Source organism: Protomyctophum bolini, assembly GCF_963924005.1.
Source record: "Protomyctophum bolini genome assembly, chromosome: 4".
NCBI lineage: Eukaryota > Metazoa > Chordata > Actinopteri > Myctophiformes > Myctophidae > Protomyctophum > Protomyctophum bolini.
Genome location: NC_137865.1, coordinates 16,754,842 through 16,782,687, shown reverse-complemented (window position 1 = coordinate 16,782,687; position 27,846 = coordinate 16,754,842). Strand labels below are relative to the sequence as shown.

Here is a 27,846-nt window from a genome sequence, read left to right as displayed (position 1 = left end):
AACGAGATGGGCTGAATTTACAACGGTGCCTCGACCAAAAGCAGCTGTTTCTCATCTAACAAAGCTCGAGACTCACCCCGCCACCTCCTCCCCCTCGCAAACCTTTAAGTCGTGCATCATTAGAGGACTTTATGGTCCAGTTCCGATGCTGAAGTGCTTTGCTTCCTTATTGCCAATTTCACCTCGCCATAACTGCTGACCCCTTCCTCATGAGCGCCAAAGATTTATGATTCAGGGCAATCTGAGCAGAGAAAATGAAATATGTCTATGATCTGAACTGATTTACCATTTTATTGGCTGTAATGTATCAATTGAAAAGAACAAAAGTGTAGCCAGTACACGTAGTCGTATGTTCACTATGTTGGATGACCTTGCAGCTCGACAATGCAAAACTGGAATAGAGTAGAGTTTTCCTCTCACTACGAAATTCTTCCTCGACTTTTAAATGAACCTATATGCATTACCGTACTGCTTTCTCTAGTTCAGTCTACCTCACTATTTAAAGGAAAGTCTGTCAATTAGAGTTGACAAAAGGCAAGCTGGCCAGTGCCTTGAGAATGTCGCCATGCCAAAGCTCATTATAACCTGAAGCTGCTCTCTGCATTCAAAAGCCAATCTGTCTCTGACAGAGATTATAGGAAATCTCCCAACACTTTCTCTTTGGGTGACATAACACCAAATGACAGCAGGACATTTTGGGCTATATCTTGTGCCACACCTTAACCCTTATCCCTAAATTAATTTGCCATTTTTTACTATTTAAAAAAACCTTTTAAAATAGTTAAAATAGCCGATCTACAAGCTCACAATGTCTCGATGCAGATCGGCTAGTTTAACTATTTTAAAATGTTTTTAAAAATAGTTTAGGGATAAGGGTGGTGCAAGATGGAGCCCTTTGTGTGTGCAAGATGCACTTTATAGGCTATTAGGCTATGGATTCCATGTTTGAAAAGGAAATTCACACCGAGCGTAAAAGTTCAAACTTAAAAGTGTACGTACATCATGTATACATGTTTACATTTAAGTGAAGTGACCTGAAGTGACCTGTTATATTATGCATAGGTGTGGTTTGGGCGTTACAATAATTAAACCAATCACCGTGCCACATGCCATTAGGGTGACATTCACACCAGAAAAATGATCTAAAATACCAATTGGTATTATTAAAGGGGAGAAATAACCGACCAAAGTTAAGTTCTGAACGTTTTGAGCTTATAGTTTATATAACCGCTATGCTCAAGAGCCTGTGAAATTTATCTCCAGAGGAAGTTTCATTTCAGGCCTGATTGATAGCAACAGAATGTGAAAAGATGTCACACGGAAGAAACTGTGTTTATGACACAGTCAAACAAGCGCTTTTAGTCTTGGATCACTGTGACAAGTGTGTTAACCATCACCAGCAGCCCTGTAAATTGACACTCATTATGGCTGGTCTGTTCCGCCGACAGATTAGTAATTGGTGATTATCTGCAGCAGCCACAGCTGCCAAATGATGTTTCCGTGATTTCAATTACAGGGGGAAAAGCATCTTGGGTTGCCAGATTCAATACTTATCCTCTCGAGTCACAGTAATGCTTCAAATTAAATTAAAATTAGAATGACAATCCTGTGTTGTGGTTTCCATAGTTTTGTTATATTAGGGTGAAATGCAGTCCAATTTAATTGTCTCCTTGTCAGACTGTTTGTTATCCATTACCGCTATGGTTCTTCTGATGGCATATGACTGGGTTTAGAAAGACAATGTCCAATGATCCCAAATAAGCGAAACATGGCCTGATTCACTACATGATGGTTTACACCCATATTTTGCGTGTAAAGGAATTTTCCAAACTTCCCACGTTAGTAGTCTGATCAGTAATCTTTTTTGTTGGTGAATTTTGCAGAGGGACGCTCTCTCAAGTCAGCTCGGATGCAGACTTAAATGTGACGAAAGCTTGCTGTGTATGTCATTAGACATTGTCCTTGTTATTGGGTTATTGTTATTCTACTAACGTGGGAAGTTTGGAAAATTCCTTTACACCCAAAATATGGGTGTAAAGGAATAGTTTGTCTCCAAGTACTGGAAACTACCTAACATGAAGTAAGAAAACGGAAAAAAGGCAATCACAATTTTCTGGCTATATATTCTTGTGGTTTTCTCAGTGTTTTTTCTACGTTTCTCCTCTGTCACCAGCCTTCTCTGCTCATTACCGAGTGTGTGAACCTTACTCCGACCACAAGGGGCGCTACCACTTCGGCTTCCACTGCCCGCGCCTCTCGGACAACAAGACCTACATGTTCTGCTGCCACCACAACAACACCGCCTTCAAGTACTGCTGCAATGACACGGAGTTCCAGACAGTCATGCAGATCAACCTTACCACCACCTCAGACGGCTACGGACACAAGTAAGATGTGGAAAACGTACTCACATGTCTTATTTTCTCCCCAATTTAGTCGTTATCAAAGTCAAAGTCATACGATTTGTCACACGTTACCGCAGTGAAATTTGTTCTGCACATTTGACCATCTCTTGGAGCTGTAAGCTGCAGCCGTGCTGCTCGGGAATCATTTGATTAGTTGATTTGACCCCCCAATCCAACCCTTGATGCCGAGTGCCAAGCAGGGAGGCATTGGGTCCCATTTTTACAGTCTTTGGTGTGACCCGGCCGGGGATCGAACCCCCGACCTCCCAGTATCAGGGCGGACACTCTAACGACAAGGCCACTGTCTGTTAATGCCAATTAATTCCTCCCAACACACATTTCTGTGTTGTCAACTTGTCACTGCTGTTGTATCCTACTGATTCACGGTCACCCGAAGGACATACAGTAGAGCCTTCGTCCTACTCCTCCGACCCAACACTCCCTGCTGACAGGTGCTGCCCAGCCCCCAGCATGTAGGAGTATGCAATGACCCTGTCCACCTTCCCTCCCCTGACGCAGGCCAATTGTGTTCCCAACAAAAACACACAATATCACAGAGGATAAAAACACAATAAAACTCCCAGGCTTATTTCCATTGTGGTCCTCTATTATACAACTTTAACTACATATAATTGAGTAACTGCAGCACTTAGCAAGACCTAATACAAATTAAAAACAAAACAGAATTACAGAAAATAACATTGATAAATAGCAATAGAAATGTATCGGGGAGGAAAAAGTGTACAAAAATGAAAGGAGAGAGAGAGAGAGAGAGAGAGATGAAAGTCTGTCCTGCTGACCTCACCGCTGTTCATGAGTAACAACAATCACACGCTTTTGTAAAAGTCCCGGTCACGCCAGAAAATTAACATATGCAGCAAGGTGAAACATAATTTCTTCTCCCACTCAGAGATGACATTTCCCTAGTCTACAACGTGGAAAAGGAGCCTGTTGTTGCCAACTGCGTGGCGTGTGTGCTGCTGCAGGCTCCCCTGACAATATCACACTTAAATGTAATGGCGTCGTCTGACAGATCTGCACCAGTGGAGCCATTCAACAACTCCACAATGAGGAGCAGAGGCTGAGGGCATTTGTTGTGGTGCGCCAACTGACATCATGCCAGTTCAAAGGACACATGCACATGTCGAGTTTGGGCTTCATAGTAACTTGAAATATACACAGGATACACCAGTGGTTAATCGGAAGCTTGCAGGTTCGATTCCCACTTTCTCTAACTAAATGCATGCGTTACACAAAGACCTGTGTTGTTATCTTGACATAACAAGGTGGGGTAAATTAAACAGAAAGACATAATGAGAACATGGCCTCTAGCTCTCAACGTTGTTTTTACAACACAATTACTAACTAAACAAAAATAGTGTGAATCATGCGGATCTAAAGCCCACACCACACCAGACACCACACCAGTTGCAACTCCTTGCAACAAAACCTTTTTAGGTCACCCACACCAACTCAAGGAGTTGAATTGGTGTGGTTGACCTTAAAACGTTTTCTTTTTTGCAAAGACGTTGCAACTGGTGTGGTTTGGACTTTAGGATTCACACAGGCCCCAAAATGAATCTCAGGCTTCATGTGGACAGAGTGACGTCAGTCGTCTATGATATGGCTCCGAATTTGGACAAGGTTTCATCCCAATCAGAGACCGTTTCACTTCCATTATAAAATTATGAAAGTTAAAGTAATTCAAAAAGTAAAAACATGTGTGAAAGAAATTGGTGGATGTACTTCTGTGGCCTTCTGGCAACGTGCATATATTGTTTGGCCCAGCTCTGGACATGTGCACGCACGCGCACGCGCACACACACACACACACACACACACACACACGCACACACACACGTCAATGAGCATCATTGTGGAGTTCCACCACATTTATAACAATCTATATATCAGTGATGGACATATAACGCTCACTCCGAACTATTGAGTGCTGAGCTGAATGAAGGACAGAAACAGAAAGATCAATGTGCGCTTCGGTGTGTGCGTGGGTCTGTGGGGGTGGGGGGGGGGGGGGGGGTTCTCAGAGGGAGGCTGTGGTGACAAAAGCATGGCTCTCTCTCCCCTAATGCCCTCACAGCGTGGCTCAGTCTCAGACCTTTCACGCTGCATGTTGTGGCATTTCGTTTAGTGGCAGACAGCCTGTTTGGTGAGCCATTTCCTCCTGGTTCACTGGACAGTTGCGATGTAAGGCTGCTATTTCGTGGACTAGAGTGTCAAAGTTTCTGAAGTGCTATAGCACTTACAGGTCTATCTATAGCCATGGGAATCATTTGATCCTTGAGGACTCAGTAGTTGATGGTTAGCTACAGTTTCACTCTTCTTGCAGGTATATATTTTACTTTACAGTGTGTATAATCACATTGACTAGAATCAAAGCTTAGTTCTGTATATTCTATACATAATTGTGTCCGTCCGTTACCAGCTAATCTCCGGCACCTTTGGCCCGATTCATGCCAAACTTTGCACACACACTCCCTAGATGCCAACGATGAATCTCTGCCCCAAAATTTCCAGAACGGCCTGTTATAGCGTCACCAGGAGGCCGACTTTTGTAAAACACATTTTTTGCTATTACTCCTCCAGATTTTGTCCAAAAATCTCGCAAATCGTTACACAGTATCTCTATAGTCATGTGCTCAATTAAGACGGTCTGTCCGATATTTCATATCCCATCCTAATTGGCTAACAAAAAGCCTCAAATCATGAACGCAGCGTGCAATTTACGTGAAATCTTTCACACTTTCCTACTAGGCTGGGGAATATATTTAGCAAAACACTTTTTTGGAACAAAATGCCTCAAATCATCCAATTGTCATCAAAGGCATAAGAACAAATGGCACCCTTTTCACATTGTCCTATTATAGCGCCACCAGGAGGCCACAACCTGACCTGCCCTGGTGGAGACCTGTGCCCTGAGGGGCACTTTTTCTAGTTCATACTTTATTTTATATTTTCTAATAAAAACTCGAACTTGAATACAATAAGGGAACGCATCATAGTCTATGACCTACAGTTCAAGATGTACAGAACAAATGTAAAGGGCTGTTATAGCGCTACCAGGAGGCCCATTTGGAAAATTACATTATTTTGCCTACTGGCAGCATGCACAAGAAATTTGACGCTGACCGATCAGTCAAGAAGCCTAGTTTGCAAGATCATGCACACACACACACACACACACACACACACACACACACACGCACACACACACAGATGAGGAAAGGTAAACGCAATGAAAAATATATTTAGGTTAGAGTGCATTAATACTAATAGTATGTGTGTGTGGTGCAGTGTTCAGTCAAGCAACATAAATGTTCATTTTCTAGCTACTTAGAATACGTCGAAATGTATCCCCAAGTCTGCATCATTTCCGAACTGAAGTGGGTCTATAATTGAATAACTCAACTAGAGGCTCTTAGAAATCATTATTGAAATGGCCTCCAGTGACTACAGGCAGATTTACTGCATACATACAACAGTTGCAAAGTGTAGCTATAGCAGCTATACAGCATAAATTAGTTTGGTAATAATATCCTCCATCGCTGAAGGTCAGAGTAAGTCTAAAGTATAGACTGAGGGTGGTTACACCCTATTAGGACCGAACATCTTTCCATTAGCGGTATTCAACAATAGTATATACTCCATAACTCCAATACTCCATAATAATAACGTTGCTATCATCCCAAATTACACCAATTTAATGGTAAGCCATTTGCCGTGTACGGTGTTATACCTTGGCATCATTTATAGCTGTGGGTAAACAGAAAAATCACACCCATGTGAAGTGAGTGCCTTTTATCATGATGATGATGTTGTATTTTATACATTATATAAATGGTTAATTTATATAAATGTATAGATTTACAGTATGATGCCCCACATGACGTCACAGAGGGCGGACTAATGCTACACACATAGTCAGGTGTTGGAGCGGTTAGCGCCGCTCAAAAAAAGTGAGGCTGAAAATTGAATCAGCCTCAATATGCAGAGGAAAGTTTGTCATGGGAGAAGTAGCCTGGCTTTTCTTTTTTTTGAGGAAACGAAACACCTGCTGTCTACGAGGCTAAGGGAGAAGGGAGACAAGATCAGCCTGTGAAATTAGATGGATACCAAAGCCTGTTAAGCTTGTTATTGAAAAGCCAGCAGGCTCAGCAGATGGACTAAGTCTGCTGTGTTTCAGTGTGGTCCTGGTTCACATTCATGCATGTTACACATTATACACTATGAACATCTTAACCACTTGTTATATACCTGGCCTAGGGGAGCCAAGTATACAACAAAAAAATCACACACGTGTGAACTGAGTGGTGCAATTCCCCCCCTCTCTCTCTCTCTCTCTCTCTCTCTCTCTCATTACACAGCACTACCCCTCCCTCTGTTTCTGCCGCCCCCTACTGGTATAAATCAGTAACATACTCAGGCTCATGTACACAGGTACACACACACACAGGTAGGTACATGGACATTGCTGATTGTAGGAGTGGTTGCACCACTCAAAAAAAAACAGGGGAGACAGAGGAAACTGCCCTTGGTTAAGGCAATGGGTGCTCAGCTTTGAAAATAACTTAACTAACCATTTAATTGCACAAAATCATTAGATCACTTTGGAAATGAGTAAACTGCCCTTGGTTAAGGTAATGGGTGCTCAGCTTTGCGCAGTGGAGTAATTTAAAGTATTTATTTTCCGGTGTAAAAACATTCCCTTTCTAGCCAAAAAGTGCATTTGTGCATGTGGTGGGGGCTCAGAGTGTGTCCACTAAGGAAAGTAGGCTTTCTAATTACAGAGTACGTACCTTCATCAGGACAGACAATTCCTGATGAATGTCTAATCGACCGAAACGTGACCTAATAAAGAGCAACATTTTGGTGTCTGACAGTGTGGGGGGCCTTTTCTTTGTTTTTCAAAGATACCCTTAGGGGGTAAGTCCCTGCGACATACTAGAGCCATGTCCAGGGGGTGTACGTACTTGTACATCAAGCTGCCTCACGCTACAAAAACAGGACATAGGCTCCTGCCCTATGGGCCTCATGGCTTGGCAGGGCTACTTATAAGGAGGTGGTGAGGCATCACGGTTATGGTTTTATTCAGCGACGCATAACCAAGGCCTGAGGCTCCAGGACAGAGGGCTCTCAGGTAGAGTTGTTGCTGCTGCTGCTTGTTATAATCTGATCGCCCATGGCTGTGTACTTGTACGTGAGACATAGTGTACTTGATATGTATTGTGTCACAGTGTACTTGTTATGTATTGTGTACTGCCTGAATTGTAGCATACTTTATAGTTAGGCTACGAGAGACATCTCGGTGACAGCAAGGTCAGCCTTGCTGCAGTAGGCACGTTATTATGTCTGATGTCTTGTGGTCACGTCATTATGATCCAGCTCTATATATGTTCCTGTATGTATGTGTAATAAACTTTGTGAACCTTTAGCGTGATACTGTCTCGTGTCGCGTTATTGTTCTCCCGGGCCCGCCGCCGCTGTCGCCGTACCAAAGGTATACTTCAACCGGATTATCACACACCACCCAGCCGGCACACACTACCTGTCAGTCAGACCAGACGAGGGTCCAGTACTTAGAGTTTACAACACTGCTGACAAACAATGACTGCATGGAAACTAGACGCTCAGGCAGTATATAGCTGGCCACTGATTGAGGAGTGAGTGAGAGCAGGTGCGATTAATGATTGAGAGGGAGTGACAGCACAAGGTAGGTGGGTCCAACCGATGGAATAAGCCAGGGGGATTGTTGCTGCTCACTAGGATGACTCTTTTCTACAAAGGGAGTTTTACTGAATGAAATGAGAAATGTTTTTGTATTTATTTATCTATTTAATCTGTTTATTAAGACGTTTAAATCACGGTTCATGAAGATACATGCAGTACATAGATACCCTCATTCCCCACCTTATTGAGCAGGAATAGGCAATCCTGTCGTACATAGTGGAAGCAGTGAGCGAAACCTTTTTGGTCATCAACTTTTGCGCATATAGCCTACTGTAGGGATGACCTTCAAAGACTCCTTTTGCCTTAATCCACCTCATAAATTAAGTCTGTCACAGAGTGGGGAGAGACAATTAAGTAAAATGAAAAGGGAAAAGAGAAAGAACAAAAGAACAAAGAAAAAGAAAAGGCTAATTAATAGCCAGGAAACTAAAATCACTGAGCAACTGGGCTGTGTGTGTGTGTGTGTGTGTGTGTGTGTGTGTGTGTGTGTGTGTGTGTGTGTGTGTGTGTGTGTGTGTGTGTGTGTGTGTGTGTCGAATGCGACCATATTTAGCTGACTGCTCAGAGTGAATGGCCCGGCTGCTCAACAGTGTGTGACCCGAATGTGACCTCAATCATCTGCACATGGGTCAATTGGTTGTACTACAAGCAGTCGTGCTACAAACAGACAGACATACACACACGTCACACAGCCCTTCATTGGAGCAGTGTGCACTGCTCAAAAAGACAGAAAGGGGGAACGCACATACAAAGTATAAGACCAAGTATTCACCTTTCCCTAATTCATGTTTTTGTAAAATGTCATTAGTGTCATGTGTTCTCCTTTTGGTTAAATATTTATGAAAGACTTAATGTGAATTTTTGCATTATGTTCTGTTTGAATGAAATGCAGACAGTTTGTCAATTAGTGTTGATTTTTGTGTGTATCATATTGTACATATTGAACCTGTAAGTTCATGTGCGCTGGGCACCTATGATCCATGACACAAAAAACAATGAATCAATCAATCAATCTAGGGATGTCCCGATCACGTTTTTTTGATCATTTGATTTTGAGACATACCGATACCGATCTTTATATTTTTATGTAACACTTATGCCATGCCATATATAATAGCAAATATCCTAATGTATGTCACTCTAGTGTAGTCTGTTGTGTTGCCTTTCAATTTCAAAAGCAAAATGTGACTATACTTTTATTAGAATGAATATTGTGTTTTATTTGCCTTCTATGAAAGCATGGAATCATAGCAAAATAATGATGTATTGGTTAATTATAGTGAATACAGTTCTACAGCTTATAGAACTGAAGTTAAAACTCTTAAAGAGCATCTCTCTCATTCAGAGAGAGACATCTATGCCATCATGCATAGTGGAGGTTGCATTGCCTTTGTTTTCATCATAGGTGTCTATCACACCTCTGAGTGTGACTAGTCTCTGTTTTATGATCTCTGACTGGGACCAGAAGGAAAACAACTCGCATAAACACAACAGTTTTTACAAAATCTCATTGCTTATACATCTTTCTTTGACATTTACATTAGACAATTAAAAATCCGATCTTTTCTCCCGATCTTTTTTGAAAATCATGTGATCGGAGCCGATTTCCGATCACCCGATCCGATCGGGACAACCCTAAATCAATCAATCAATCAATCAATCACGTATCATGTACGCCAAAGCTGTGAATAGACAATGACATGTGCACTGGTCCGATCACTTTCACTCAAGACAGATTTAAAGTCCACTTCTTTAAACACTTCTTTGTGGCTCTCCCCTGCAGTAACTACACAGCCCTGGTTGGCGTGTGGATCTACGGCTTCTTCGTCATGGTGCTGCTGGCGCTGGACTTCCTCTACTACTCGGCCATCAACTATGAACTGTGCCGGGTGTACTTGGAGAAGTGGGGTCTGGGGGGCCGCTGGCTGAAGAAGGCCAGGAGTCAGTGGCACAGGTCCATGCCGGAGGAGAGTGAAGCCCAGGCCCCACCCACTGTTCCCGGCAGCCACTACCAGCCCAGACACAGCCTCCGAGGGGAGGGACACAGCCCCACACTCCTGCCCTACAACACAGCCACCGCCTGGTGAGTTGCTGCTGGTCTGTCACGCAAAAGAGCTGTAACTATCCATTATTTTCTTAGCGATTATTATTATATAATTTGTTTATTATTTGTATTGATAGTAATTGTAGTGGAGACGGACAGGAAACAGGGAGAGAGATGGGGAGCACAGCGAGTCCTGGGTTTGAATCCCGGTCCCCAACCTTTAGAGCCTATACGGTTAAATTTACACCAGAGAGCTTTGCTGCGATTAAAACGAATCCTGCTGCGCATTTTCAGAAAGTGCACTTCGTTTGGCAGGTGTGAAGGCTCATTCGAATCCTAATGCATATCAAAGAACCGCATTCTACTCCGAGCAAAAACGGGGGTTTCGCTTCGCTTCCAATCGCACTTGATTACGATTCGGTGTAGGTGTGAATGCAATCCGCATTAAATAAAGGAAATTAAGCAAACAATGTGGCGGATGAGGAGCTGAACACAGTTGGAGACGGAGAAGGCATATTTTACGTAGCGCAAAGATGTCCCGTTACCGTGGATGGACGTGGTCGAATGAGGAGACTCTGAAGCCCTGATCGAAATGAGGACGAAATTAGTACATTAATCAATTGCTTAAGAAAACGCATAAAAACACTGCAGTGTATAGCCTACAGATTATTCTGTCTGTCCGTCTGTGCGTGCCGTAAACATGGAGTGCTGTCACTGTGTGGGGACTGGGGAGTAGGGACTTTCATCTCGATAAACTTGTAAACATTTTGCGCTGCTGTCTGTTATATCAGTGCGCTCAGCCCTGTGCCTCCATGCCCAAAAGAACAGTGCGTGGCTGCATGCGTATAGTGAGAGAGTGAGAGAGAGAGAGGGGGGGGGGGGGGGGGTCCAGTCCCAGACGGCACGACACATGATGCACGTTATGAGTATAATTCTATCACCATAGATCTCACTGTGTAGGCTAGTTTATGAATGGAACACATTGATAAAGGTCCCCCCTGCTGCGTTTCCAATTGCTGCGGATGACAGTGTGAAGGCAAACCGCAGCAAATTAAATTGCAAGAATCCCAATTTCTCCACCCATACGCATCGAGTCTACCGAAGTATTAGGTGGGAATGTGACCCAAGTGGCCGGACCGCTAGGCCAGCAGTCCAGGCCCTTAGCGATCATTTCTAGTGATTACCTATTTTTCTGAAAATTGGTTTTAGTTCTTATATATCAATGAATCAATGCAAAGAACACATTACTTGATTTTTTATAGTCAGATCAATTAAATAGGCTATCTGATCAGTCAAATCAATTACATTCTGATCAGTCGCTTAAACCATACAATGTTAAATAGCGAAAATAGGCGATCTACAATCTCAGTGACGCGCTCTGAGATGCCCCCCCCCCCCTCAAGTTGATTATTTTTCTTTAAAATAAATAATCAATTCTTTTTTATTACAGATTAAATTGATTAGTTCGATTAACTGTTAAAGCCCAATAACACAGTGACTGTAAAGGTCCCTCCACACTGCTGCATTTTTGGGATTTGTAGCAGCGTTTTTCCAACGACCTATAGGCCTATTTTAACAAAAGGTGTAGGCTATTGGGAAATTAAGAAACACATGCCAAAATACAATGCAGGAGCAAATCATTATGAAATTTACATCTCAATGCCAGCCATGGCGAGCACAACAAAGCAATTCAAAAGTGGTTCACACAAAACCTTAAGGGCAAACACAAAAGAAAAACATTACAAAAGACCATTTCATTGAAAAGACATATTAAATCTCAAATAATAACAGATGCAATACAATAAAAGGGCTACAGTGCAGCACAAGAAATTAATGAAAAACCTCAATAAAAAAAAGTCCCCAGCTTTGATTCAAGAAGCTGAAGGCGTACTGTGGCAGGAAATGCTTCTGAACTGGGTCAGGATTCAAGATTAAAATTCTACTTTCTCCGTCTTCTGTTCTCTGCTGCCTACACCTTATACTCTATGATGTGTTACGCAACCGGCTGTATGCCACCATGGCAGCAAAGTGAAATTCTAGCAGCTCAACAAATTAGATACAATCACACACAAACAGTGATGGATGAAGTACTCACATGTTTTACTTAAGTAAAAGTATCAATGCAGCAATATACTCACTCACTGTTAAGTAGAAGTCCTGTATTCAAAATGTAGGCTACTTGAGTAAAAGTATACATACCAGTATCAGCATGTGCAGAATGTCCAAAGTTCAAAACGTATATAAAAAAAAACTTCTGAAACTAGCCGATCTACAAGCGCACAATTCGTCAATGTTATAGAAGTAAAATTATTGGAATGGAGTACAAGTAAGTACAATTACAGATACCTCAAATTTACAAAGTACAGTACTTAAATGCTATAGTTACTTTCCACCACTGCATGTAAAGTTGAGTACATGCACCAGTACCACTGTACATATACAGGGAAATTAACCACTTTCAACCTGACTGGCCTCCCTAATTTGGTGTCACGTTTAACCAAACTGGCAGAACCAAATGCAGACACGACAAGGAGGGCAATTAGGTCCAAGGGTGTTTATTGAAACAAATGATGAGCTTGTGGCAACTGTTCAGAATGAGCTTGTAGATTGGCTACTTTTCAGAAAGCTAGCAGGAGCTGGGGTGGTGGGTAGGCTGGCAGGCAAACAGGCAGGCAACTGAAGCAGAAGGAAAAAACCAAAGTCAAAAACCAAAAAAACACTGGAACAAAGCAATAGTAGAGCAAAAACACTAGGACTAATTGTCACTAGGAAACACTAGGAAATAACAGCTAGAAGCGTTACTGCACGAAGAGCTGTGGGACGATCTGGCAGCGTGCGGCCGGCGAGGAAACCAGGGCTTTTATGGAGTGGTGGTGATGAGAAGATTGCAGGCAGGTGAGTGAGATTGGATGAACAGAGCAAGGTGTGCCAATCTGGAAAGCCAGGAGCCAAGCCTATACGCCCACACATGCTCACACACAGATAGACAGACTAACACAAATAGACACACACAGGACACTGGCAGGGGCTGTGACAATTTGGCACATCATTATAATCAAAGACTTTCAAACATTTTAAATAATGTTCAAAACCATTTTCAGTCTTCTTAGTTGTGAACTTGTAGATCGGCTATTTACACTCAATCTACAATCTGTCGTATTACAATAGGGCTTACACTATTCTGTACACGTATCTGCACATATATAGGAAAACTGTGGGGTAAACATGCACAATAAATTGCTCCTATACAGTAACTGCTTACCTAATGGCCAATCTTAGCTGATCATCTGACCTCTATTTGACCAAAATATCATGCACCCTCCATCTCGAAATTTGTTTGAAAGAAAGATTTTTATACCATTCATGCCGACTTATAGCTTATTACAAGTGTCATTCTTTTGCTAACTGGAATGATGGGGGTAGTTAGTTTAAAATACACATATTAATTACATTTTAGAAAACATGTACAGTAGGGTGATGAAAAGGCACTGTCCCATTACCATGCACACTCTATTTTCACTGCCTTTGAGTGGTTTTAGAGGAAAACATTGTGTAAGGTTTTCCATATACTGTACATGGTCCAGGACAATGAATTATTGCAAACAACAGTTCCTGGGGACAACCTCTGATCTTGACATTATCCCTTTTACCTTTGATCAAGCAAGCTCAATCGAAAATTCACGACCTTAAATCTTCAGTGGGTGGAAAACCCTCAATTATTCAGTTCCGTCTTAAGACACTGATCAGTCTAATTGCTAGCTCCAAGCCTCTTTTCTAGAAGCAGACGTCTCTCTCTCTGGCCATGATAATTTAATGAGGGCAGAGTTTTTGACAAATGGGTTGGAGAGCCGGCGTCGACTCTGCAAGGCAAGGCTGTGACACAGACAGAGAAGCCGGGGACATGGAGAGGGATCCCAGAGCTCCTCTCCTGGAGGAAACATGCTTAACTAAGACCGGACATGTCCACTGGGGCTCCTTATTACTGATACGGAGTCAGTTTCGTTTGCGAGGGCTCATCAATCTCAGATTGAGCAAGGCTAACCCATGCTGGCAGCCCTCCAGGTTTTACTGGATTGCGTCTTTTGTGTTATCACCAGCCAAAGTAGACCTAGAGGGTTAGATAGTAATGATAATACCTGCTGATTTGACGGATGAATGTTGGGAACAATTCCCCCCCCCCCCCTACTGCATAGGACCAGAGGAACTATGCGATGATGTTTTTTGTTTTACTATTCCAACATCTTTCATCCTTCATGATTTGGTGAAACTGTATCTTATTAGGAAAATGGAAAGTATATGCCTTCCTCTAAACAGGACAGTATTCACAACGAGCCAAGAATAATTTTGAATAATCATTCACATCGCTATCACACTGACAATACGCCAGAGGCCCGATTCAGTGCACAAAGCTTTGCAGAGTTTCTGTGGCGAGATTAGAGGATAACATGCCTTCACACAGCAAAAAGACAAGTGATTGTGTGAACCGATACGTTGCACGTGATGCATACGATGCACTGTCACACAATGAAGCATGCAGATAATATGTAGGGCTTTGGATGTGGTAAGTATTGTAATCCTGGCTGTGGGTGAGCTGTGGACTTCAGTGGATGTTGCCCACACAATGCGTCATCGAATGGCCTTTGGTCTATTTGCGGGGGGGACAAAAAGCTGCATCCCCAGAGAGGATGCAGGGTAATGGCTGAGAAAACCGAGGCCCACTTACGTCTGACATCTGTTGGCCAAATGTAAACAAACACAGATGGGGTCGGGTCCTGAAACTGGCACAGCAGCGACTAAAAACAACCCAGTCGCACGACGAATGGTGAATCCATCATGCACGGTTACGAGTACAGTATGTCAATCTGACAGTAGACACCAATTTACATTGTCTCATGCACTGACTGTACAGAGATATATTTTCTTCAGGGTATAAGCGCTGCAGCATTGCATTCAGCGTGTGGGAACACTGTTTACCATAACAGTGTGACAGGGCGGATGTGTGCTGCTTCAGATCCACCCCTGGGTAGTGTGTGCAAACAGGGAATCTGTTATTGCTTTCTCTTGTTGGATACCCTTTTAACAAAGGATCCCTGGCTAATAAGCCTTATGCTTTAATACATATAATTACCCTCTATGTGGAATGCATAACAACAACTTAACACTTCCTACGGTTAATATGAGCATCAAAACAATATAAAAATAGGTTTTTAAACTTTTTATTAGCAGGGTACCGGTAATTATGTTTTAAGGCATAGAGGCTATCATGCTTATTAAGGGATCCTTCAATTTCAACAAATAAATCAAACTTTAATATAGTTAATCTTGACCAAACAATAATATCTATAGTGTTTGTGATGACGACAAGATCTTTATCTTTACTAAGAATATTACATTTGCTTCTCTGGGGAAAAAAAAATATTTAATTCTGAATGATGTTGCACTAGGACTAGGCTAATCAACTAGTGATAAAAAATCTAGTCATTTGAATGGCATTCATCAATATATTGAAAATCTGTTTGTTAGTTTTTGTTTTCTCTCTTTCTTTGTTCTTTCTCTCTTTCTATTTTTGTTCTAACTTTGAGCTGCTTGTTTTGGCCATGCAGGTCTCCTTTCAAATATGTATTCATAATGGCATTCATCCACTGGTTAAATACTGCAAAATACAACAAATGACTTGCAAAAAGGCCATTTTATATAGTATAGCGATACACAGCAAAATAAAAAGTGTTAATTGAACTCTGATATGCACCCATAAGGATTATCTCTATTTTACCGTACACACTTTTGTAGGAGTCCTCTCGGTGCAAAATCAAACCCATAACCCTGGTGGTACATTGTATGGAATTTATGTCCATGTTGTAACTGCACTTCAGACAAAAGGCTGAGGCTTCTATAAGACGTTACACATTATGTTTGTTTCTGACATCATAATTCCAGGGGGAGTCCTTAAAGGGCAGTAAACACACAGCTGTTCCCTAATGTAGCTCCCAGTAGCTTCATTTCTATAAAGCCCTATGTGCAGCACTGAGGCACTAAATGGATGTCCCGGCCCTTCGAACATCAAAAATACATTTCTAATTAGGCTTATGCAAACCCTCTTCCCAGGAATAAATAAATAATAATGGCATAACAGGAGGAGCATCTACACTACAGTACAGTATGGAGCAACGGTAAAAAAAAAAAGAAAAACAGCTTTTGCTATCACATTACATTGCTTGTGTATAGCTCTTGTCTTGTTTATTGTGAAAAGAAGACATTCTAATAACGCTGTACAATCTTGGACTATTGATAGTAAGTTGGCATTTTGTGATCAAAACCACAGGAATCATACTGTGGTGTTCAGCAGGCTGGCTGCTTTGTCTTTATGCCTTCCTAGTATGGTGACAGTATATATGCCTCATTTGCACAAATGGAAATAGCAATCTTTATAAATACTTAACCAATAATAACAACAGAAGTGATTCAGAAGACAATGTTTCTGTAATGCAGAATGGTGTGTGTGTGTGTGTGTGTGTGTGTGTGGCCTATATATACACATTACACAATGTGAATTTTGATTCTCTTAATAAACTTAGATCTGTCTGCGTGTTTCAGACAACTTGGCCGTTGATGCGTTATTACCGTGAGGGGGTTATCTGAAACAGGCTGTACACATAAGTCATGGAAGCATAGCTCTGGCATATTTTAATGATTGCCCGGGATACTTATCCCAAATTGAATGGTCATGTGATATGCATATAAACAGCAAAGACATATATGAAAGCACATATGACCTGTTACATCACGAATCAGATTTGATCATATCAGTCCATTGAACGGGGCGCCCCTTGAAGCGCAGGCCAGAGAGCTTGTCTGTCCTGGAGAATTCTGACGTGTCTCTCCTTTTTCAGACACTATATAGGAATCTTTGTCACTCTGTGACCTTGCTTGAGCACAGCTAGGGTGCACACTCTTATGAGTAATGGTAACTGCTTAAAGGGTCTACTTTACCCCATCACCGTTGATCTGCAGTTAGCATAGGTCCATGGTTTATCATACAGTTTTAGAACAGCACTGATCAAACAGGCTATTCTGACAGAATTAAAATAACACAATAAAAAATATCCTAACATCAGACGACAACGGCGTGCATCATGGACCAAAAAAAAACACGTGCCAAATCATCCTGCAGTGATTACATAAGTGACTCACTTCACTTGACACCGTCTGCTCATGGCAGACGGTGTCAAGTGAGTCACACACAAGTGGTGAGGGTCTACTCATGGCAAACCCTCGCCTTTTTCAGTCAGGCCTGGGTGGTTCATCATTATGAGCCAGGCTGTAGTCCAGTAAATTAAGTCTCCATCACACATTCAGATACATTGCTATGGACACGGTGAGCTTCTGGAGCTGCTTTTTACGGCATGCGACATTATCGTGCAACAAAGTATAAATGCCGCTTAGTCATCCGTAAGACCAGCACTTAAGTATCTGCCAGTTGTTTCTGCCTGTGATATAATACACACTTTCACTCTGCCAAGCTTGGGAAGTTCAAGATGGCTTTTCATATCCTATTTCATCTTCTTGTCAGCACTTGTGATCAAAAGCATAGCCAATCCTGTCACATCGGGTTTTATCTCTGAACCATAACTTCAGCTGGAATGATTTTGTGTCGGCAGCATTATCGCTATGATGAAATGTGCTCTTTCTGTCTGCAGAACAGCATGCACAGACCTTGTCCAATTAGTACAATCTTCTCCATGTGGTGGGCGAGTTCATTAACATTGTTTCATTGTAGTCAATACTCTAGAGACAGCTGAACAGAGAGTATGAGCTGTCCGGGAGAAAACTAAAAACATTAAGTTTTACTCCTTTTACAATAGACGTAATCATGGCAACGCAGTGGCATTGAATTGTCGTTCATATGGGTTGCCTTTATAGGTCAAGGCATTTGCTTTTCATGATAGTAGGCTACTGTTAAGTTGTCACATTTTAGCCTTTACAAATTCTCGATCACAGTTTTCATAATTGGATCCATTCATAATTTTGTCAAAAGGGTGCAATAAGATCTATTTACATAGTAAACTCTGATTGGGCGGTTTGTACACAATGATCATTGCTGATCATAATACACACAGTTTATTTGTCAAAGAAATATAGTCATGCACATAAAACATTTTTTGCAGTAACACAGGATGACCGCATCTCTTCCATCTGCATCAAGTACAGTATGGGTCTCTAGGTTTCATGTGGCTAATATCTATTTTCCATTATTTCTCTTTTTTTCCCTCCACAGAACGATGCTGTGAGTGGACAAATGGAAGTGTAGCAATGTCCTGTTTGATGCGAAGGAGAGTGTCCCACACAGACACACATCTCTGGATCATTGACAAAGCACCATAGGTGGGCCAGCTATATGACAATACTGGAGTAGTAGCTAGCAATGACTATATCATCCCCTTCTCATGAGCACAACACCTCCATGAAGGGCCAATTGAAGCTCAACACCAACAGAGACTACAGACACACATGGAGGACGGCCATATTACTGCTACCGAACCGCAGCAAAGAAAGAAGCAACACACACACATTCACCGTTACTGACTAATTGACCCACTGTAATGTCTGGCAAAGTTTGACGTGTCCCACACAAACCGGAGTTGAACTGGATGTACTGTAGTCGCAAGCATTTACACTTGCCAGTTATTCGTTTTGTCTGTTTCTTTAAATTTGGTTTACACTTTATATTCTGTATTAGTGTTTATTAAAATGCTGTGTCAGTTTGTGTTAAGTATAGCAATTAGACACAGTTGTGGCTTAATCTATCCAGTGATTTATTTATGTGAAATAGGCAGTTGCAGAAGTGGTCAACATTCTGAACATGTTATAGTTGAGGTCGATGCTGGGCATCTCACTTTAGGTATATTTTGTTACTTCTTACTTCTTCACAGACATAAGAAATGTCTCTACAGCCCTGTCAGTAAAATATGTTCTATGAAACTTGGTCTCCTTTCTACAAACAAATGAACAATTTCTCTATTGTAACTTGCCTGACAAGGACATAACGCCATAAGGGGAAATGCTGTATATCAAAAAGTTCTACATTAGGGCTGTCAAGACTTCTCAGAAGGAAGACATGGCTATCTGAGACATGAAAGCAAAAGAAAAAGGATCAGGGATACCTCCAGCAAAGAAACAGCAAAGAAAGTTGGCTTCAACTTCAATCTAAATAAATGATACCATTAATTGTAAGTCAGTCCATTATTTAAAAAAAAAATCACACCTGTGTGAAGTAAGTGGTGCAACTCCGCGTGGGGGTTCCCGGATGGTCCCCAGAACTTCCAGACCCGCAGGAACACGCCCAGGGTGCCGGCCCGGTTCCCGGTGAGCCACCCCGTGTCCGAAACGATTGAGAAATGAGTTACCGTGTGGGGGTCCCCAGGGGGTCTCTCTACTGTACTGTAGTGTACTGATACACCTGCAATCTTCATATACAGTTAATATGTATGTGTGTGTTAGGCTGCACAACAGTGACACTTGGTTTTGAAAACCAACCAAATGCTATTTTCGCGCTCAGACACAGCCAGCCAGCCAGGAACACACAAAGCTACTTAATGAAGTGGTTGCACCACTTAATTAAAGGGCTCTTGATAAGCAGTTTGATTCTTAGCCATTTGCCCAGCTGTCTGAAAAAAACAGCTCCATTAGCAATATAATGCAAGGTGAAAAACATTGAAAGTTATACAATATAATATACATTTAGTTCCCCATCAAATCCCCTTCACCGTCAGCAATAATGTACAGTACTTCTTAAAAGGAATTAAAAGTGCAAGTGAAAGAAAATAGACAGGCGACAGCTTAATCACGGACATGTCAAAGAGGGAAGGCAAAGTAAAAGGAACAGACTTATCAGAATATTGTACTGTCAAGCTTCACCGTGAGACACTTTGGCCAAACACTATTGCTTTGCAGTGTCATCATGTTCGCTTTCATGCTAATTGCTGTCAAATACTTTCCCCAGTGGTCTGTAAAATGCTGCCTCTTCTGTCTTGGCAAAAGCATACAGTTGTACAAGGCAGCTGCTGGTGCCAGATTGTGTGTGAATGATAGGACAAGACCAGATGGAAAGTAGGCAGTAACAGTTTGTATATTGTATACAGTAGCAGAAAGGTGTCTCTTTCGCAATCTTGCAGGTGCTTGGCAGCTGCCGAGCCATGTACTGTGTTGTACGTGTACAGAATTCCTGGCCCTGTGCATGAGCGCACTGCAGTGTCCTTGGGTAGTGGACCCATTAGCGAGCTAGAATCCCCCACAACTTGGGAACATGCTTTAGGCTGTGAGAACACACAGGGACAAGGACTAGTACAAGCTATAGGTATTGAGAACTGGAGTTTGCACAGTGTTCCGTGAAAGTCAAGATGGTGGTCAAGCACCGCAAACGCCCCGACGCCATCATCCTCAGTTATCAGCAATAATATTAACATTTGCTGAGTTGTTGGAGAGATTTAATTCCCCTTCCTGATGGCTATGGAGATTTAATTGCGTGTTCACCATAGCAGGAGTGTTCCGTTCCATTCCATCCAGTGTAGAAATTGAAATAATTGGCCCAGAGAGCAACATCACATATATGTTCTCTCCTTCTCCCTTATATCCAAAGTGAGGGCAAAAAGCCAGCTTCTGCAGTACAAAGGGGATTTAATTGGACCACAAAGGCTTGAGATCAGATATGGTAGAGAGCACAAGTCTATCTTTTGCCCTGTAGTAAAGGAAAGGGAGTCACATCTAACCACCAACTTCCAGGGAATTCAAGGGACATAAGGGGTGGCACGGTCGAGGGTACCAACCCGTACAAATATCACTAGAGTGAATTAAAGTGAAATATGAGGGATCCCACCCTGCTTCTCAAATTGTTACTACTGGCTAATAGGCCTTAACTGTATGTGATGTTTTCTGTTTTCTCTTGAGCAGTCTTGACTCTCGAACCGATGTGACATTAAATTGTGACAGTAAATTGTGATGGCTCTGCCTTCTCTTGCAAAAGACAGGCGGGAGAACCCACCCGTGTCAGTCTATCCAGGTTGTCATAGTAACAGTTGCCTTACGGTCAAATCCCCACCTGTACACAGACACTTCATTGTGAGTGACCTCACCTTAACCGTGGTGGAGGTGGTCATGTGCACTGCGTTCTGTCTATGTACCTTATTTACTACTAGATAGAATGTTCAGTACAGTTTTGAGTTGAATTGTTATTGCACTTGTTAACTTTGTTACAAACAGGGAAGAAATAAAATTTTATCTTTTACAGTGTGTTTAAATTATTTGTGTCTGTGTCTGTCTTTCAAATGAATGTTAAAGCTGCAAAATTATTTAGGACAATAAACTGTCTGTAATTGTATCTGTATGGCTGCGACCATCAGTCTGTCCGTCCGTCCCTCCGCCACGCCTCGTGACACTCCATATATGGCCGTCTCCATATACTGTATGAAGATCACGACACTGACCTCATCAAACCCTGGATAGCCAATGTGGAGACTGGATCATCACATGGAACCGGCAAGCAACTCTACATCTGACCTCAAACTTCAAACCCTTAGATCTCCATATATGGAGCTGACCTGTTCTGACATTCCATAATGTTGATCCTTCCCCGTCCTTCCTCTTTGACGTCTCCCTTTTGACTGATACCTGTCCATTCAAACTCTAAACGGGCCCGCCCCAAAGTTATTAGCTCAGCCTCGCCCAGCAGCTACTAACACAATTGCAGCTGTTGGAAATGGTCTCCCTGCTCTTTATTGAGACATTTACATCCTGTGGTTGGGGAGGACCACTGTTGATTAACAAGGGGTATTGGATATAAGTCAAATGGAATCAATGTGACTTCCCCATATGCTCTCCCATATACTGTAGCTCAACAGTAAAGGATGTGGCGCTACGGTAAAATGGTAAATACACCTTTATCCAAGGCATTTACAATGTATTACATTCACCCATATTCATACACCGATTGTCGGAAGAAAGCATGCCAGGCACCAACCTGCTCATCAGGATAAATTAGGGGTTCAGTATCTTGCTCAAGGACACTTCAACACTAACTCAGAGTGAACCCTGAGTTTGACACAAAATGCTACAGTGAGTTTGTACAATAAGGGTTAATGTGGTGTACCTTTACTACCTTAAGCCTATAACTAGAACTGCGTGGTTCTGATGGCTCATCATAAGATACAGGAAGTTGCAAGTTTTGCTTTATGAAATAGTCCAAGTGGTAGTAGTGAATAGTACCACAGTCACAGGCATATGAATCCGAAATAAAGTGAAGTGATTTACATTAAGTGAAGATATACTGTATTACGAGTAAGACGCGCAAACGCGGGAAGCGAACGCAGCTCGTACATATTTGGGTTTTGGACGTATAGCTGCTTTGGGGACTCCTTATATGGTGCCCCTTTTGTGCCCATATATGGAGCTGAGTGGACCTGGCCCCTTTTGTGCCCATATATGGAGCTGAGTGATTGCTGATGCAACACACTCCATATTTGGATAGCGGGACAGACACACAGACGGACAGACACACACACAGACAGACAGACATGATCTGCTAGGTCTCATAGTAAGTGCTCACTGCATTCGCAAAAATCCTGAACATACACAACCAATAGCTTCTAAGCATTAGGGATATTGTGAGCACATAAAATCAAAGGATATCAGAGAAATGGCGGAAAGTTCTGATGACTTAAAGAGCTTAAAGACGGGGTGAAATTGTTAATTTGGGCATTATATTCTGAACCAATCAGAGCGTCACATCCCTCCAGGCTATGGGACGTAAGTCTGTCTCATGCACGACCACATGCACGCACATGCAGTCGTTTGTAAACAAAGTGACAGAGAGACGTGCAACAAAGCCAGGGGATTATTTCTAACCTATACACCTATATATATATATATTTTTTTAGCGTGATGATTAAGTTTAAAACGAGTAATACACTGTCTGGATGTCATCTTGAATGAGCTCCCGTTAGTTCGACCCTAAACCCTATCTCTAACCCTAACCTAAACATAACCACAAGCACGGGAGCAGTGCATGTTTGCCAAACTTAATGCATGTTCGCCAACATTAATGCATGTTCACCAACCTTAATGCATGTTCGTCCAACCTTAATGCATGTTCGCCAACCTTAATGCATGTTCGCCAACCTTAATGCATGTTCACCAACCTTAATGCATGTTTGTCCAACCTTAATGCATGTTCACCAACCTTAATGCATGTTCACCAACCTTAATACATGTTCACCAACCTTAATGCATGTTCACCAACCTTAATGCATGTTCACCAACCTTAATGCATGTTCACCAACCTTAACCCTCTAACACCCGCATTCATTTCTACTTGCAAAAAATAGATTTCAACCTTACTACTACTTTGTACTACTAGGACTGACACTAAAAAATATGTTAAAAAAAATAAAAAAATAAAGTTTGATGAAAATGTTATAATAATTATATAATAATTATATAATAATATAATAAATTAATAATTTACATTTGGGGGATATCTTTCACAATAATGAATAAAACATGTTCTAGACATTCTAATGATCACAAAAAAACATATATTACAATTATTTTACCTACTTTTATTAGGGTAAAGGTCAAAAGTCATTCTATTCAAAAGTCAAAAGGTTCTAGGCATAGGCGAACTAGGCGGTCGCCTAGGGCCTCAACCACTGAGGGGGCCTCGTCACAGGGAGAAGATTTTTTTTTTTTCATGTATCCCTTACATGGGCTACTGGCCACATGTGGCCCCCACCTAGCTTCTTAATTTTGATCTCAAAGTGCACCAGATTGAAGCATTTTCATGGCAAATTTACAATTTCTATCCGGCGTGGCAAAGCAGGAGGGGGGGGGGCCTCTGTATAATATGTTGCCTAGGGCCTCAAAAGGCCTAGAACCGGCACTGATGGTCGGGGGGGTAGGACCAAGGGATTTGGGATTTGTTTATAAACATTTTGGTATTTGTTTATAAACATTTGTGATTTGTTTATAAAGATTTGTGATTTGTTTATAAACATTTTGGGATTTGTTTATAAACATTTGGGATTTGTTTACAAACATTTGGGATTTGTTTATAAACATTTGGGATTTGAAAGTCTCATGGGGGGGGTAGGACCACTACCAGTTGACCTGTAGTAAGTCTCATGGTCGGGGGGGTAGGACCAAGGGATTTGGGATTTGTTTATAAACATTTTGGTATTTGTTTATAAACATTTGTGATTTGTTTATAAACATTTGTGATTTGTTTATAAACATTTGTGATTTGTTTATAAACATTTTGTGATTTGTTTATAAACATTTGGGATTTGTTTACAAACATTTGGGATTTGTTTATAAACATTTGGGATTTGTAAGTCTCATGGGGGGGGGGTAGGACCACTACCAGTTGACCTGTAGTAAGTCTCATGGTCGGGGGGGTAGGACCAAGTCTCATGGGATTTGGGATTTGTTTATAAACATTTTGGTATTTGTTTATAAACATTTGGGATTTGTTTATAAACATTTGGGATTTGTTTATAAACATTTGTGATTTGTTTATAAACATATGTGGCCCCCACCTAGCTTCTTAATTTTGATCTCAAAGTGCACCAGATTGAAGCATTTTCATGGCAAATTTACAATTTTTATCCGGCGTGGCAAAGCAGGAGGGGGGGGGGCTCTGTATAATATGTTGCCTAGGGCCTCAAAAGGCCTAGAACCGGCACTGGTCTTAGGTTAAAAAATGTTCAAAATCGCACAGAGTCCAGACATTTTTTATTTGTGTGAATTTCAGCCTCTGTGGGGGGTGTTTATATGCAAATATCATGACCAATGGCATTGAAATGACATTGCAATGAACATCACTGATGAAAGAAAAAAAAATATATATAGTAATTAATTAAATTAAATTTGTTGCTAAAAAGCAACTCTGGGTGCTAGAGGGTTAATGCATGTTCACCAACCTTAATGCATGTTCACCAACCTTAATGCATGTTCACCAACCTTAATGCATGTTCACCAAACTTAATGCATGTTCGAACTAACGGGAGGTCGGATCACGGGGACGTCCCACCCATGAGAGCAGTTGAGACGAATAACAGTCTAAGAAAGTCCATAGTAATTATCCATAATGTATAAATGATGGATTACGCTTCAGGACAGATAGGTCTTTTCGGGGAGGGGTCAGAATAAAGTATGGATTTAGACTGTCTAGATTCTTTTTAAATGTAATCCATGTTTTGAAAATGCCTCTAATCTGGTGTGCAGGTGATGACATGCACATGACATGCACAATATAATTTCATTTTCTTTCTTTTATTTATAATGGGCTTCGGTGGCAACAAGGGCCAAAACTGGTATCCACCAGGTGGCACTGGATTTAATTTCCCCTGGCAATTTGGGAAATCCCTTTAGTCTAGAGGCAGCAGTTAAGATGTTGCTTTCCACATGGGAGACCCGGTTCGAAATCTGGGTGTTCCAGCTGAAAATAGAAAATGCATTTTTAGACAGATACCTATTTTAGGCAATCAGGAGAGAGAACTTGCACTGAATTCAGATTAAACAAGTAAGGAAATTAGAAGTGATCACAAATAAATGAGCAGCTGATGGATGGGTACTCTCTCCTGATTGGCTGAAATTTTGTCACCCATCTGAAATTGTGTGTTTTTTTAATTATTATTAAAGAGTTGGAGAGACTCATCATCTACTCAGTCTTATGTACATACATACATTTACATAAGACTCTAGTCATTACACACCGAGCCCTCCATGGCCAGGCACCTCCTTATCTCTCTGACCTGCTCCAGCCGTATGTGCCCAGCAGGTCACTGAGATCCACATCACAGGCTTTGCTGGTTGTTCCTCAGACAAAGCGGAAAACCAAAGGAAACCTTTGCAGGTTTTGCCCCTAGATTATGGAATGAGCTTCCACTCCACCCAAGAACTGTGGACTCTGTGGACATTTTCAAAGGACTGTTAAAAACTCACCTTTTTAAAACAGGCCTTTCCATAGCCGGCCTGGTTAAATGTTGATTGCTTTATTTTGTCTTACTTTATTAATGATTTAGTTCTTAATTTGTTTTATTGACTTGTTTTCATTTTATTGTTGTTAAAGCACTTTGTGACTGTAATTGTCTGTGAAAGGTGCTCTATAAATAAACTTTACTTACTTACTTATGTGAACACCCCAGACAGTTTTTAAGTTGCTCGAGTTTATTTAGATATTTGGTATTCATTTCAGCTGCCCTGCCCTCTTCCTATACAAACCCATTGTAACTTCAACCTCCATTTTAACCATGATAGATTCATCGAAAACACCTGTCCTTTTTTCTTTTTTGACCGATACTGTCGTCAGGGGCCGTGGTTTTTAATTTAATGTTTTCATTTATTTTTAAATATTGTTTTTGGAAAATAATTAGGAGGGGGCGGAGCCGGTGGAGACAAAAATATCTAAAACAATATTTAGAAATCCATGAAAACAGTGAATGAAAAACCACTGCCCCCTCACATATTAGAAGGACAATATGATTCACCAGAAAAAGGTTGGGTGTTTTCGATGAATCTATCATGGTTAAAATGGAGTTTGAAATTACAATGGGTTTGTATAGGAAGGTAGCTAAAATGAATATCAAATATCTAAATACTGAATCGAATAACTTAAAAACTTTAAAGTGAAATATCCCTTTAAGTCTATAAGAATGACAGGGGCAGTGTGGGGGCACGAGTTGCACGACAGAGAGAGGCAGAGTCAGACCAGAGACGGCCAATGTCACGCCTTTGTTTTAATGAAGACACCTGCCACAGTCCGATTGTGTCAAAGTTCAATGCACCGGAGGGTGAAGTGCCTTCTAACAAGCTCCAACGTCTCATTCTCAGTTCACATATGTCTATCATTCCGCTCATCAACTGTACCTCCTCCACCACAGATGTCGTCTGTCTGTCATTCATTTACCCCTGTCCTCCACCTCTCTGTATGCCTTATCTGCTACTGTTCTGGCCCATGACTCAGTATGACACCTAATTGCTACCATTCATCACCACCAGTTGTCTGATCTCAATATCCTGCCATTATTGAGGAAGCAGATATAGGGCCACATTCTGTAATGGATGACGTTCATCCATTACAACACAATTACATCTATGCAGTGTTCCATGTATTTATATCTCTCTTTTTGAAGGGCATTAGCTCCTCCAATACATGGCTTTTGAAGCTTACATCATATGGCAGCCAAGTCTAATGGGATTTTTTATGTTTGTTTATGACGTCAATTGTTTGCCAGCCAAATCTATGGACTTTAATGTTGGTTTAGGGCACTAAATGACAACGTAAGATGTCATGTGGCTGATATAAATACATCTTGTAACTAATTTTGTTTATACAAGATACAAGCCAGATGGATAAAGGAAAGAAACAGTACAACTGTAACTGTGCTGCTACACCCAACTCTAATTGGGCTTCACAGCCAGCTAAACTCTTGTAAAATGCCTCCAAAGAACAGGCAGGTGTTCAATAGGACTGGTTTAATACAAGAAAGTGTAAAACTGAAACAGAATATAAGAAGGCAGAAAGCACAGTGAATAAAAGTAATACAAATAACTAATACAATAACTAACTAATGCCACGCAGCTGTAACAAGCAACAAACAA

At 41.4% G+C, this 27,846-nt stretch overlaps 1 protein-coding gene across 2 annotated transcripts in view; it reads left to right on the top strand.

The window, feature by feature from the left end:
- Positions 1-21,347, top strand: part of shisal1b (shisa like 1b) — a gene marked incomplete at its 3' end in the record, with an annotated part of 54,130 nt that extends 32,783 nt beyond the window's left edge. The window contains exons 3-5 of one of the 2 annotated variants that reach the window (XM_080761504.1): positions 2,174-2,387; positions 9,934-10,233; positions 18,470-21,347. In XM_080761504.1, the coding sequence (XP_080617630.1) occupies positions 2,174-2,387; positions 9,934-10,233; position 18,470 (515 nt within the window). Of the gene's footprint in view, positions 1-2,173; positions 2,388-9,933; positions 10,238-18,469 lie in introns of those variants that run through there. The other variant, XM_080761503.1, reaches the window with a different exon arrangement.
- Between the last annotated feature and the right edge of the window lie 6,499 nt (positions 21,348-27,846).